The following is a 15,089-nucleotide window of genomic DNA, read 5'->3' on the forward strand; positions in this document are numbered from 1 at the left end:
TGTCACCATGGAACACCAACTCGCACAATCTGCAGTCCTACGAAACATTTCGCTCTGTCAATTCACTACCTCACAATTTAGTACCATACATTTTTTTTTCATTTGTAATAGTATTTGTCTAGTGCATGCCAGTGTACTGATAAGTATTATTTTCATTCATCACTGCTTTTGTTTTTTATTTTTGCAATGTTTCTACTTGTGATGTTCTTTTAAGATTATTTGGATTTTGGTTATTCTTAGTTTTCAGCTGTTTTAGTTTACTGTCTTTCCTCTTGCGTTATCATATTTCTTATGAACGTTACATCATAATCAATACTAAGTAAAATGTTGTTTTATTGCTGCTGCCTTCTTACTATTCATTTTACTTTGTTCAAGAGGCCCCGGTGCAGTGTTCAACTATGGGACCTTTTTCTGCACTTATTTCATTAGTACATGTTTGGTCGAAAGTTCCCTGGCCGCAGGGTCTTCTTTTCAGTGGCATATCCTGCCACTTATAGTAGTTTCTCTGAGGTGAGAATGATTCTTCTATCCTCTATTGAGATATTGGGCTTTGGGAGTGTCGTAACTGCTCGACTATAGCGCTCGAAAGTAGGCCATATGTCCGGGGAACTTTGAGCGACACTGTACCTACTAATTTTATGTGTGAAATGAACTTGAAAACCTTTTGCCGTGCAGATCCCACAGAGGCCAACAGGTGTCCGGCGGCTGTCCCACGAAGTGATGCTGAGAAGAGGTACGGTGTACGTTTTGCTTGCGCTAACTGAGGACGCTGCCTTCACGCACTTTGCCTGCGGCTGTATCGCATACAGTGAGCCCGGCCAGCCCGCTGGCCAATGGCGCGGTCCCGGACCTGGACAATCCGCCACCCAAAATTGCCGAGCTCCTGGAGACGGACGTCAAGTGGGAGTTTGACATCATCGAGCTGGAGGTGCTCTCGGGACGAAGGTGCGTACTGGCGCCCGGGAGAGGTCTGCGACCGAAGTATTGGTTCAGTGCGCGCTTCCCATTGTTTGCCACATGTTCTCACGTTTCCAACGTGTTCGAAAACAATGCATAAAGTAACGGAGTGGATTCCAAGAGAAAGCAAGCATAGTTGGGGCCGGCAGAAAGTTATGTGGGCGGATGAGTTTAAGAAGTTTGCGGGGATACGTTGACTGTAGCTGTCAAAGAACAGGGTTAATCGGAGAGGCATGTGAGGCATTTGCCCTGCAGTGAGCGTTGTCAGGCTTATGATGATGAGGACGTAAAATAACGAAAGGGGGAAAAAAACTTGTCTAGACCGCCTATGGCACGATTTTATTATCAAATTATGAACGGGAAAAATAATTGAACAAAACAATTATAATGAATGAAAGTTTTTTTCAGACAGACAAGATACAAACTAGGTGGCCTGTCTAGGAGGCCGACAAAAAGGCACCGATGCCTGACAAGCGTCAGTCCCCTTTTCTTGAACATAACGCACTAGCATAAGTTGTAAGAAAAAAATTGTTAGAAAATAAATTGAAACAGAGGGTAAAAACAATGAATATTACACAGACACTGAAAGAAAACGGTATAAGAGAGTAAAAGAAAAAAAGTTACAGGAACCGAAGGCAGCATGCGATGAAATAAGTCTTCCCCCCCCCCCCCCCCCTTTTTTTTTAATGTTGCTTTGGACGTTGATTCTTTTACAGTGATGGTGACAACAGGATGGAGGTTTAGAAAATCTGCTACAATAAATGATAGCGTTTGCATACCATAGTTTGTACGTATCTTGTCCTTGTTGTAAATAGCCCTGATTATATAGTCGTGTTCTTTATGGAAGGTATATTCTAAAAAAAAAAGGCACTTCCATTAAGCTTTATTCCTTGGAAGACAGCAATGACAATGTTTTTGTGTATTGTCTTTCATGCCCCACTAAGACGTCTGTATTTTTTACTCCGTTGTAAAGAAGCTAAATTTTTCTTCAATAAACGTAAGAAAGCGTTTTACTCAGAAGTGAGGAAAACTAGCGGCCATTGTCTGCGGTGTTGTTCGCTGCGGCATGATGTGATCGGGCTTCGACTCTCTTTTGGGCGCTTTGTGCAGTGGAAACCATATCAACTTAAATTTCGTTTCTTGCTTAGATATAACGAAGCAATTTCATTAGAGAAATCTATCGCTCATTAATCCTCGCTATAACGCGGTTTAATATTTAGTAGCAGGGTTCAATGACGTGCGAACCTGTTAAGCACAGCCCTCGCGTGACCCTGATTAGCTTTGCTGCCGCGTGCGAATTAGCACCAAAACGAGAGGCATCGAGGCTATTGGGGGTCACTCGATTCGTGCTGCCAGAAGAGAAAAACCGCACGGCGGCTTTATCCTGCAGGCCACTCATCTGGCTGGGCATGTCCCTGTTCACCAAGCTGGACGTGCACGCCAGCCTGGAGTGCGACGACGCCACCATGCGCAACTGGCTGCAGCTGGTTGAGTCGCATTACCTCGACAACCCGTACCACAACTCGACGCACGCCGGCGACGTCATGCAGGCGACCGCGTACTTCCTGCTCAAGCTGCGCAAGAAGGTGCGCCGTGGGAACAGTTGTTTTTCACAGAATCGCAATTGCGTCGGCATTGACTGTAGCTGGACTATCAAAGCTCTTTTCTCCTTTAGAACACTCTGAACTGTCACCCATTCCACAATAAGGTTGTTTGGAACGAACTATGTTATAAGTGACGTTCTTAGATACCGCTCTCTTGCGATGAAGAGCGGCTGCAAGGCGCGTTTATACAAGAAAAGTATAAAGAACTTGGAGAGCGAGCGTGCTATTGGCTACGCTACTTCCTGGCAACGCATATGTAGTTCTCCTTGTCTAGGATGATGGAGAATGTTTACAGAAAGGGGTCGAATCAGACGGATGCCTACCAAACGCCCTCCAGTGTCTCAAGCATTTAAGATTCACAAACAATTGTGTACTTAATTAGCATCTTAACCACACGTCAGTGACACAAGCAGCGATACCGCGCTAAACGCTTTCGCCTCACCGCACTTTAGGTCAACAAAGTGCCCCCCTGAATTTTGTTCATGCTGTTTCGAGCGAGCATTTGGGGGCATTCTAATAGGGGGGGGATAAGACTGCCTTTCCGAAGGGCCTGTCCTAGAAGTTTATGTGCTCATTAGAAAAGCTGCCTTATCTAACATGCCGGATAATTTCGCGAGATATAAATTAGAACTATAAATTCCTAAATAATTGCAAATATTAGGCTATATATGCATATTTCGAACCTCTAAAGATACATAACAAGCTTGAAAAAGAAAACTGTACCGAAAAAAGCGCTACACGAAGTAGCACAACTTACGCAAAGGTTGCTTTATTCTGGCTAATTTTCTTTTATGTGTCGTGCCAAGCGCGCCCGAAACCTAGGAGCGGAGCTTGAGACTGCCGGAGAATCGGAAAACACAATCATTAATTTGATATTCAGCTTTCTCATGAGAGTATATCTAGGCAGAAGTGCTTAGTTTTTTTTTTTGTCATTCACCACTTTGTTTCCTCTTTGTGCGAAACTTCGAAGATTCACCCTGTGATCACTTTCTTCATGAAACGTGCCTCACCTAGGACACAGAAGATTAACTGAAGATTGGCTGTATCGGTAGCTTGGCGCATTCTAACGACAAGAACGTTACTTTCAGTGAAAACGGAGCTGTTATAAGTTAAGGTAGAAAATTCCAAAATATTTAGGGAGCGAGCGATCGACTGAATCGATGGGGAGAAAATACGATAGCGCGCTTCTTTCACTCGCCAGTCTATTCCAGTTTTGATAATTTATATTACGGCTACGTCACTACGCAAAATGTCACGTTCAGAGATCGCGGTGAGTCCTCGTGGCAGGTGGTTGTTTGAAACACAGCCACCGGTGAGGCTTGTGAGACCCAAGTTGCATACGTCCAGTGTTGGGATGTTAAACCCCGCATACCATATCATCCATTTATTGCGTATGCTGCTCCCAGTTGGCCAACTCTTCTCCTCAGGAAAGCTCTTCACAGGGTTATACTGTAGCAAACATCTCTACACTGTGACAGACCTGACATTACTTAAGTTCCCATTACATTCTTAGGACAATAGTGAATGTGACTACGGGACCTCCTCTGGAGCGGCAGCCATATAATACGCGTAACATTCGTATTTTCCCTTTTTTGCGAATGCATGTTGCACATGCATGTCATAGCGCGCATTCTTTTAGCACCTTTTTGAAGATACATCTTTTTAAAATGCCTATCTACCTTCCTTTTACTTATTTCAAAATTAATGATTAATTTGATTTCGTTAAATAGGATGTGACGCAAGCAAGTCCCGATCAGACAGCAGCTATAACATTACATGGAATCAAGGAGTTCGATAATAATAAAAAAACTTGTCCTTAATTGTGGCTTAAGTGTGTATATAAAAACTAAGTGAACTAAGTGCTTTGTATGTATGCTTCATATGCTTTCATTATCCCTGCCACCGATGTAGTTTAGGGGAAGGGAAAGTTGTCAAGCTGCAATACTGCGGCTTTTTTTCCCCTCCTCCTGAGCCATGTGATTTTCTTTACATGTCTGGAATAAAGTTGACTTGACTTGACTAGTTATTCGCCTTCACCGGAGCGGTGGCCCAGTCGTTTGAGCAACCGCCTTACATGTTATGGGGTTCGATCCCCAGTGCCGCCAGGTACCCACCAGTGATACAGTGGGTGCAAGCTCTCCCCTGGTATTCAGCTTCTTTGGAGTAAAATTCTTGGAAAATGGGTCCTTGCTTCACCTCGAGTAGCCGCAAACACCATTTGCCTTGGCGCTCTTGGGCTACAGATGCCCCTGCGCCATAAAATTTCATCAGCCTCACCCGCCGCCTTGGTATCTCATGCCGAGAAGACGCAAGCGCACTTTGGCGACTGTTGGTGCTTCGTTTTTTTAGTTCAGTGGACCTAACCCGGAGAACCCCAATACTAAGCCCAATATATAGCAAGTTTAGGAATTAGTGGTGCCGGCGAGGTTTTCTCCTTTACATCTGTCTGAAGGAATTGCTGCGGTCACGGTTAGAGAGAGTCTTGCCTCGTCTATCTGCAGGAAATCTTTGACCCCCTGGACGAGACCATCTGTCTCATATCTGCTGTAGTGCACGATATCGACCACCCTGGAAAGTCGAGCCCGTTCCTCTGCAACTCAGACCACGAGTTGGCCATCCTCTACAACGACCGGTGCGTAAGCAAGCTTGCCACATTTAGCTGGCGTCCGGCATTAAGAGCTGGTTTGCTTGAAGTGCTCGGTAAGTGTTTGAAGTAAAGCCCGTTTGAATGGAATAGGAAGCCACCTTGCAGGCAAGAAGGAAGTTCGCATTTTAGACCGTTCTGACTTCGACGCTCTTTAAGGTAGAGATTTGAATGGAAAGTTGCTGGTAAGGCCACTGTAGGATTCATCAGTGGTTGCAGCTGCTGCGATAAGAAAAAAAAAATGTTAGTCATATTGTCTCTTCTTTGAGAAGAGACGTAACCACACAAAGCCTTATTGTGATTCGCTCATCACTCTTCTCAACAAAGCTATAAAACTACAGAACCGACATTCTTTAACTCAGTGAGGCTACATTGTTGTGTGGTGCGCAAAAAATGAGGCGCCCGTAAGAGTTCATGACGAAACCGGATTTTATGTTAGTGCTCCTGCTGCGTTTGCAAAGCAGTCATCGTGGTTGCACAAGTAAAAGCAAAATCGGCAACTAAGCAGGCTTTCAAATTTTGCAGTGAACGCAAGTTTAGTTCGAGACCGGCTTGGCGTCTCTTTTGTACGCACGCTTTTCAGCGCCTACTGTGCGGAAGATTGCGGAACGAAAGGTTCCACCTTTAATACAATACTCCTCTTAATACAGCGTAATTTCTACGATTACAACCACATCTATCGACGCGCTGCTGCAGGCCATCCTTTTCTCGCCTGTAAGAGGTGCTTTGTTTCATGGTGACCCACAGTGCAACGAAACACACTTGCCGTCACTGCATAGAGTGATTTTGTTTGTAGTGTTCTGCGAGGTTCACAGGATTTCACTACCTGCAGTAGCGAGAAACTGCGGGAAAAGTAAGCGCTCGTGAACGAACTGTTGCCGTCATGTTAGTGGGAAAACACTCGTACGCTCACCAACACCAATTGATAATCTTTTGCATCCGATCTTTCTTTTGCCGACACCTAGCAAGAGTGACGTCATGTAAGTTAAAAAAAAGGCATAAAACACATAGGTACCTTCAAATTTGATTTTGGCGCCTCCGATATTTACTAGGCCCAACACGATGGTGACCTTCAAGTTTGGCCCGGGCCACCCCCAAATTTTATCCCACCCATCCCTGAAATTTGACCTTGGCCGATATGGTCCAAAATCGATGCCCAGGCATAACTGACCGTGCCCAGCACGATGGTGCCATCCAAAGTTGGCCCGGGAAATTTCTATAATAGGTTTAGCAAAGTTAAAACCCTAACAATTTTTAGGCGGCCCGTTTTCTTTTTTTCGGCTTGTTCTGCAATTGCTCTAGCGGCTGAAGAACTGCTCGTTTGAATCGTGAAGTTAGCTGTCGTCACCTGATATTACTTTCCAACACATGATTTTAGCGTTCTTCAAATTTTGATTTCGTTTGACCGTGCAAGGCTTCTACAAAAGCATGGCGTGAAAATGTCTGCACACAAATGTATCTCGACGTTAACTGACGCTCAGTCAGTTAAACCGTATTCACGAAATGTGGCCTAGCCATGGTGTACGAGTCGGTGTTATGTGCTCCACGTAAGGCATATATGTTCATTAAATTAGAGCGCTTTGGGTTTTCCCTTGTTGGAACGTGCATAACGGGACCCTAAGGTGACTTTGTTCATCACATCTTCAATGTGGTCATGTCAAATTCGACTGTGTGCTCATCACCCAAAATATTGGTATAATGTCTGCTCTATAGATGGATTCTGCACCCGAAGAAAAGCCTTGTATGATAACAGGTACTATCGCAATGGAAAGAAACACGAACAAGGCGGCGCCTACGCGCTGCGCTGTTCGAATTTCTTTTGATCGCGCTTTTGCCTGGGTGGTAAGACGACTATAGCGTCTTATTGCTACCACACAGAGAAAAGCGCGGTCAAAAGAAATTCGAACAGTGGAGCGCGTAAGCGCCGCTTTGTTCGCGGTTCTTTCCATCGCGATAGTACATTGTTGGGGCCATCGTTTTACATCCACAAACTCCCCTGCTCTTTGCGAAGACGTGTTCGTTGACCTAAGCTTTCTACGCCGCGCTGTCGATGTCAGTGCGCTGATATCGCGTAGCACCGGAGATTTCTTGCATCTCGCCTCAATCGAAATGCAGCCGCTGCTTCCGGGACTTGATCCCGCGACCTCGAGCTCAGCAGCCGAACGCCTTCAGCCATTGGCAGGCGTAAACTGGCGAACCTTCTTCCCTGCAGCTCTGTGCTCGAGAGCCACCATGCGGCGTTCGCTTTCAAGCTGACGCTGTCGGACGAGAAGGCGAACATCTTCCACAAACTGGAGCGGGACGTGTACCGCACGGTGCGCTCCTCAATCATCGACATGGTGCTGGCCACCGAGATGACCAAGCACTTCGAGCACCTCTCCAAGTTCCTCAACGTCTTCCAGAGGCCTCCCCAAGCCGATGACCCCTCTGGCGCTGAGGTATTTGGTTTCGTCTAGGGAGGGGGGGGGGAGGGGGGGGGGGTGAAAATGTGAGCGGGAAAACGGGAGATGGTGACACTGACAACACCGCCTTAGTTACGAACGTCAATTGCTTCATGTGTTTTGGGACGGCAGTTTTTTTCCTGCCTCGCTTTTTTTTTGCACACACTCAAAAAAAAAAAAAGGTCCGTAACAGCATGTTTTAAAATTAATGGTGCAGATGGATATGCATTATGAAGCTTCGGGGCGACGCTTCTGAGATTGTGAATGAAATGTGTTGTGGTCGTGGTCAACACTATTTGTTTCTTTTCTGGAACAGCCAAGAATGAGTAACTTCAAATCAAAACTGATTAATTCACTTGAGCTGAGTATAGGTTAGCCATCTGCCCACTTATTTAAAACCATATGCTGGAAACTTTCGAGGTCGATTTGATTTAAAACAAAGGAAATGACCAAAATTTATATCAAGCTGATCAGAGACATACAGCTACACAGGAAAGGAAAGCTCTCTCAAATCATTCTGGCAGAAATTAATTTTCATGAAAATTATCCTGTGTCACAATTTATTCGAGGTGGGTATCGAGGTTCCAAGAAACTGATCACTGCACCAGCTTAGCAGACAAATTTTATGGTGTAGAACTATGTAGACACGTGGAGTAGAACCTCGACGTATGAAAGTGTCTGCGCGGCCAATTTGTTCAATGTGGCCATGCTGTTTTTTTTAGTTCATTATTTGCGTGCCGAAATCACAGCATTTCATTTATTTACCCTAAGGGCCCTTTCGGGCATTACATAGGGGGGAGGGACGGCATCGCAGGGTGTCTCTAAAATTCGTCAAAAGGTTTTTGTGGATGTTCGTGGCTAGAATAAAGGCTGGTTTTGGCCTTCACACGCACCGTAAACCGTTGCGGTTAGGGTAGCAGGCCGAGTGCCGTAGTGACAGCCCTAAACAAACTCTGCTTCTGAGCTAGCCGGTGCTTACTGCCACGAAAGAATTAGTGGCATCGCATTAACAGGAGGGCAATGGCACACAAGGGCTTTAGAGGGGCTCTCCCTCCGCCTGTATTAGAGTTATGTGTGCGAGCTTCCCACTGCTGCCTCTCTCGAGGTCTCGAGGGGAGCGCGCTTTCGAAAAAAACAAAGAGCGCAGGGACGCTACAGCCGAAGGAACCGAACGAAGTGCTTGATCGTCCATTTTGCGCACCACGCAAAACAAAGACGCATGTGAGAAGTACAAACAAAAACAATGGGTGAAACAAATTGAAACAGTTTTCAGGTTCCGGCGCTACCCTTTCTTCTTTGTCAAGCTTTGTACTAACCCGCCTCCTGCTTCAGCACTTTCGCATTCCCCTAGGGACAAAACAAAGCCGAAAGCAGCGTAACAATGTTTCATCACGCAAGGAACTATAATGAGTGGTCACTGAGCTGACCTGTGGATGCCGTCCTTCTCTGTTCTTGGGTTCCCTTAGTGCCGGTCCAACGTCAGCACATGCGCTGCTGATGGCTAGGATTTAACGTACGCCCGCTTACGTTTTTCCCTTGCAGGCTGGTCAGCGTGGAGATAGCGAGTCGTTACGCAGCCCGGAGAACGTCCTCCTGATCAAGCGCATGCTCATCAAGTGCTCTGACGTATCCAACCCTGCCAGGCCCATTCCACTCTGCATCCAGTGGGCGCACAGAATTGCCGAAGAGTACTGCGCGCAGGTACGGAAAAGCATCAGCAGGGCCGGGACAGTGCGAGCATGTTTTACCCCTTCGATCCTGTTACACGAGAGCGCACGGGAGCAGCTTCAGTTCCTAATGTTTTGCTTGCTCGATGAGAATTCCTGTGGCAGAAATTGCAGGCCGCAAAGGCTGAAACAGTGCCGAGATAAGTAATCAGTGCATCTGTAGTCTCGACCACTATGCTGCGGCTGGCCACGATTACGGTCTATTCAGTTCTGAATTTTTTAAAACGATATTTTTTTTATCTGAAGACAGTCTGTCTCTAAATTCGTTAAGAACTCTAGACCCACGGAAAGTAAAAATACAAGCTGCTGTACAGAAGGTCGTCTGCTTTTATACTGGCAAACCAACTTTGTAGTCTCGACATGATGACAGAACAGCGCGTTGACGCGAGACACAAGACGACGCAGCGCAACACAGGGTGCTGTGCCATGGCGCCTCTTCTGGGGTCTCCTGTCAACTCTCTGTCTACTCATCTCGAATCTATACCAACTAGCCCACCTACGTACTGCCGGCAACCGTGTAGCTCTCTTCAGCGATATTTTCAATCCTCGCCATATTCTGTCATTCACATGGCGTTGCTTGGATCGGGACCATAAAATGTCGGTATTAACCGTCTTATTTGTTCGAGTGAGAAAGATGCCAGTGTCTCATAGATCTCTGCACGTGCCTGCGTGAGAAAAGCCCGTTCTTTGTACCCGCGGCCGCCACAGTAGTTCAATGGCTGTGGCGTTAGGGTGCTGATGAGAACCAGTTCGCTGGCTTGTGACCGCGTCTCGGCGCTCACGCCTTGGTGGAGGAGAAATGCAGACACTCCTCTGCGCTGGGATATCAATGATCGTCAAAGAAATTAATGTGCTCGAAATTAAAGTTTTCCACATCTGCGTTGCTAATAGCCTAAAGTGAATATGTGCCGCTGGATTCTGGAATGACCTGCGAACCTATTAATCCACTAGCCCGTGAGCCTTATTTGAGGCTGTTTGTATTTCGCGCGCTCACAGCATGACTGTTGATGTCGTCGTTGACGTAATTTTAGTAGCACTCATGGCCAATTTTCGGGTGGCATTTGTTTCGTCGAAACTACCTGTTTGGTCAAATGTTTAGGGGAATCCCCCAAGGTGGCGTAAATTTGTAATAAGGGAGTAATTACTCATTGGCATCCACCCAAGCGCAGCCATACGGCTAAAAAAGGAAAGCTTTCCTTTGTAGTCGTATGGCTGCGCTTGGGTGGATGCCAATGAGTAATTACTCCCTTATTACAAATTTACTCCACCTTGGGGGATTCCCCTAAACATTTGACCAACACTGTTCCCACTTCGAGTTATTGATCAATTCGCTCTCGCCCTACCATAAGCTTGCCGTCCCGGTTAGCTCAGTTGGTAGAGCGACTGCTCCGGTGTAGCGGTGGTCCCGGGTTCGAACCCCGGACCAGGACGAATTTTTCTTTAACTACGAAGTTTCTTGGGTGGATGCCAATGAGTAATTACTCCCTTATTACAAACTACCTGTTTGGGTTGGTTTGATTATGCTGGCTAATTTTCTTTAATAACATTACTTTATTGCCTCATAAATTTACATTTGCTGCCGCACCTAAGCATGCAGTGCTTGTGGACTGGTGGCAGATCAATGTAGTCGAACCGGACAAAGCGCTTCAAATTCGAAATAAACAAAACATTGTTGTAAATACAACTCTCGCGTGACATAAGCGCATGAGTTTATAGTGTGTTCGGCTAAGCCACCTTAATTTATGGGCATGACCGAGATGACTTAGACCTGTGTCACATAAAGGCGATAAATTAAATGAGTTTTAATGCCATTTGATTATTACACCACTTTGGCGCTATTTGTCTCGCCGTAACTTCCTGAAGTTACGGCAGGAAAGGTGCGTTCTTTTCTTGTTCGTGCTTTCGCAGACGGACGAGGAGAAGCGGCTTGGCCTGCCCGTGGTTATGCCCGCCTTCGACCGTGCCACCTGCAGCATACCAAACTCGCAGACTGGCTTCATTGGCTACTTCGTGCGGGACATGTTCAGGGCCTGGTCAGGTGAGTTGCCCACTGTCTTAAGCATGCCGATCTTTGTTGCTTCAATTCAACAGGACTATAGGAATCGCTAGCTTTTCGGTACCGGCACCATGTGTTCTATGGCACCTCGTAGTCGTTTTTCGTCCCGCTTGTTTTTGCTCGCAGTGATTAAAAAGAGAAGTTCACAATGGCTACACAACCGTCAGATTTGGTCTGCTACTTGTAATCTTAACGGGAGGATTGGACCAATTCTTGTTGCGGTTCGTTTACGTATCTTGAAACAATTGTAAAAATTTGGGGCGCACACCTGCAGCGAGAATCTCTCTTGGCATGTATAATGACAACTGAAGGTAAAACACTGGCAGTGACAACCCCCTGTCCCAGGTTAATTCATTAACGTATAGCTTCGTTATTTTAGTTCCTATTTTCGCTTTTGCCACGCTCGTTGAAAGTGCTTGCTGGTGTGCTGAATACAAGCGTTTTTTTTTTTTGCCGCACTTTATTTGCTAGTAAGCGCGTAAGCACCGTTTGCGACATAAGCAAATCACGTGTAATGAAACTAACAGGGCGCATGCTGGACGCAGTAGTTGCTGTAAGGAACGACTATAAATAATGGAAGGCAATGCGTAGGTTGAAGGCATTGCGTTGAGAGAAAAAGAGAAAGTCGCAGACAGCGTGAAGCGCAAATAAACTCAAACATGCAGCTAAGATAAAAGCAACGAATTTGACAACACGAAAGCCCTAACACGTCACACCACACGTGAGCAGTCAGGTTTTTTTTTTCTGTTGAAGAAGCCTTTTCCAAGTTTGTGTGTTGTGTTGTCTGAGTCCCCATATTTTTGCATCTTTTGTGCTGTCGCGCGTAAGAGCTAGCGCTGTAGTTTTTGCCACGGCCTGTGCCGTACCTTCGTTTCTTTTCGTTTTCTTTTTTCTCTCTCTGGATTCATGACCAAATGAACTAACGTTAATCAAATTTTTACCACGATATCGAAAAAAAAAAGCTCTTTCTCAGTGTGTGGTAACAACTTCCTTGTTTCTTAACTTTCTAATGCATGCATCACTTTCGCGGAAACTGAACACAACTGCAGCCAATTTCTTTATTTAAAAGTAAAAGTCGATCATTTCGCTCTTCCTGCCTGTGGTGATATTTGCACGGCGGCAAAATGCTCTATTGCTAAGAAAACAGTATTTAAAAATCCTCCCGCCACTCGATTCAAACTCGTGACATGTGCGCCTAAAAAGGATCCGTGATCACTGTTTTGAAGTGAATCACTGCGTAGCCTATCCTGTGAGATCCGCTCGCGCGAAAAATTGCGACAATGCAGCGCAGTTAACTTGCGAAACCGGCCGTACATGGCGACACTTGCATTTTTTTTTCCCCAAATAAGTTGTTCTCGGTTAGTGTGGCCTCTTTGTGATTAGAAAAAGGTAATCTGTTCATACAGACCAGCTTCAGTTTGCTCTCAGTGTACTTTTTAAGGCTTAAGTGATGAGAACTATCGTAAGGCTGGTTATAGCATTTCCATACTACTTGGCCCCGCGCTTCATTTTTTTTTTTTCGTGGTAATACTGTCTGCTAACATTCCCTTGTACTGCCTCTGCCTGCTCCACGCGAGCAGACTTTGGTGAGATGCCCGAGCTGATGGAGTACATTGAGAAGAACTTCGTCTTCTGGAAGGACAAGGAGGCAAGCTCGCAAGCGAACCGGTAGTGATCGCCTCGTCGGATGCGGAGGACAGTCTCAGCCGTTACCCGCCGGAAGACGCGTTGCCTTCCCAGCGGCGTAGAACTGCGTGCATGAGTGCCAAGGACGGATGAAAGTCTTGGGAGCAGGGTCAGGAAATGAAGAGCTAAGGTTGCGCAAAGATCTGTCATTTTTTTTTTTTCCTAAGCAGAGGTAAACTAGCAGCACTGAAGTTCCCGTGCCGAGGACGCTTTCGCGTGTCGTTGGTTCTTGAATCACTCTGATATGAAAACATGGCGCAGGGTGAGGTCTCAGTGTGGAAACTTTTAACGGTACCTTGGCGGGCTGGCTGATGTATGATGTTGATGAAGTGCAAAAAAGACGACTGAAAGAACAAGAGACGCGCACACAATACGAAAACAAATAATGAGCTTATTGCACGGGGATGAAAGCCGCAAAACTGCACCGTTTGCATCACTCCCAGGATTTGAGACTGATGCATAACAGAGCGGCAGTTTTTTTTAAGCAGTAGGGCAAGCACTATTAAAACACTGCAACGGAAGAAGAAGCATGGTAATGGGGGATAGTAAACATCTGCACATTCCAGCAGTATTCGCTTTGTTTATTACTTGGTAGAATCAATTTTTAATCAAATGAACCTGCGTAGGGTCCGGCGAGCTTATTAACTCAAGCATTTCGATAACAAAGCCCGAAGACGTAGCAGCAGTTATGATAAAATGTACACCCACTTGGCCCTCGGCATGGTGAGCAATTTTCTTGCACGGTTCGCTGCTGTCGATCACACGAATTGTTTTCGTATGATAACTCATGGTAGTTGTATCCTTGGCCATTTAGTGCGTTTGCTTTACATTACCTTTCCATCTGGTGTCTCTTAAACGAGACTCTTGTGTCCTGCGTAATTTATCTTTAAATGGAAGTTCAGGAGTGCAAACTGCTGGGCTAGTTGGTTCATATTGCAAATAAAGGGAACCAGCGAAAAAAGACGCAACACAAGAAGAAAGAAGGCACTGTGTGCCTTCTTTGTTCTTGTGTTGCGTCTTTTTTCGCTGGTTCCCTTTATCTTTAAATGGGCACTGATAATGTACGCTGTCATCGCTCCGAGCTCCACTGCACATCCACGCAGTACGATGAACGAAATACTTACTAAATCCGCGCAATTCTGAAATGAATCGAAGTTAAAACGACCCAGACTGTCATCGACTGAACGAGAACAAAAGGAATGGAAAACCATATAGAGCGGTAGTTATAACGTTGTCAAAGGCACTGTGGTCGGTAGCTTTATGGTCTCTCGATGCTTCTCCTCGTGTAAAAGTGCTCCTGCGCGTCGACAGATGCAGCGGTGCCCTTAGAGAAATGGCGGCGTGTGACAATGTCAGCGGAGCGCTGCGTCTTGTAGCGTGTTAACCGGAAAAATGCAGCCGTCTGCAACATTTGGGTGGCTATTGGGCTTTTCACTTTGCTTTCGTATTGATGCAGTCATCGCTGTAGAATGTAAGGCTTCAAGAGTGAGCTGCGTTTATTTGTGAGAGTCTACAGATCTCAAATATCTTTTTGTTTTTTAAGCTGCCATTGATTCCATTTCTTCACAATTTAGGTCTTCACCATTGGGATGTAATTGTCCCGTTGATATTGGTTCTCGGGTTGTTTGATGCGATGAAATGGTAAATGATGCGCCATGGCGATGAGAATTTCTTACAATCTTTAAATATGTTTAGAATTCGCGCGCTAAATGTGCAGTAATGAGGGCCACGCGACAAGTGTCGCTTCTTTGAAATTAGGTTTTCTTCTATCTTATCACTGCGTATTCCACACGACTTTATACTGTAGAGCTCTACGTTATATTGCATTACCGTTATATTGCATTACATTTCACATTCCAGAGTCGGCTAAGATAGTATGAACACGATTTTACATTCATTGCATGACCAGTTAAATAGTTTATTTTCTGTGCATTGTATAGTTTGTCAGACGTTTATTTTTTTATATCAATCACG

At 45.6% G+C, this 15,089-nt stretch overlaps 1 protein-coding gene across 1 annotated transcript in view; it reads left to right on the forward strand.

The window, feature by feature from the left end:
* The window catches only part of LOC149341602 (high affinity cAMP-specific and IBMX-insensitive 3',5'-cyclic phosphodiesterase 8B-like), a 40,905-nt gene extending 27,705 nt beyond the window's left edge, over positions 1–13,200 (forward strand). Inside the window, exons 11-18 of the mRNA XM_089542000.1 lie at positions 676–733; positions 810–945; positions 2,348–2,543; positions 5,063–5,193; positions 7,418–7,655; positions 9,198–9,347; positions 11,282–11,411; positions 13,010–13,200. Of these exons, the coding sequence (XP_089398126.1) occupies positions 676–733; positions 810–945; positions 2,348–2,543; positions 5,063–5,193; positions 7,418–7,655; positions 9,198–9,347; positions 11,282–11,411; positions 13,010–13,101 (1,131 nt within the window). The 3' untranslated portion in view covers positions 13,102–13,200. The remainder of the gene's footprint in view (positions 1–675; positions 734–809; positions 946–2,347; positions 2,544–5,062; positions 5,194–7,417; positions 7,656–9,197; positions 9,348–11,281; positions 11,412–13,009) is intronic.
* The last annotated feature ends 1,889 nt before the right edge of the window (positions 13,201–15,089 follow it).

This window comes from Amblyomma mixtum, chromosome 5 (genome assembly GCF_055824585.1).
Source record: "Amblyomma mixtum isolate Tamu chromosome 5, ASM5582458v1, whole genome shotgun sequence".
Taxonomy (NCBI): Eukaryota; Metazoa; Arthropoda; class Arachnida; order Ixodida; family Ixodidae; genus Amblyomma; species Amblyomma mixtum.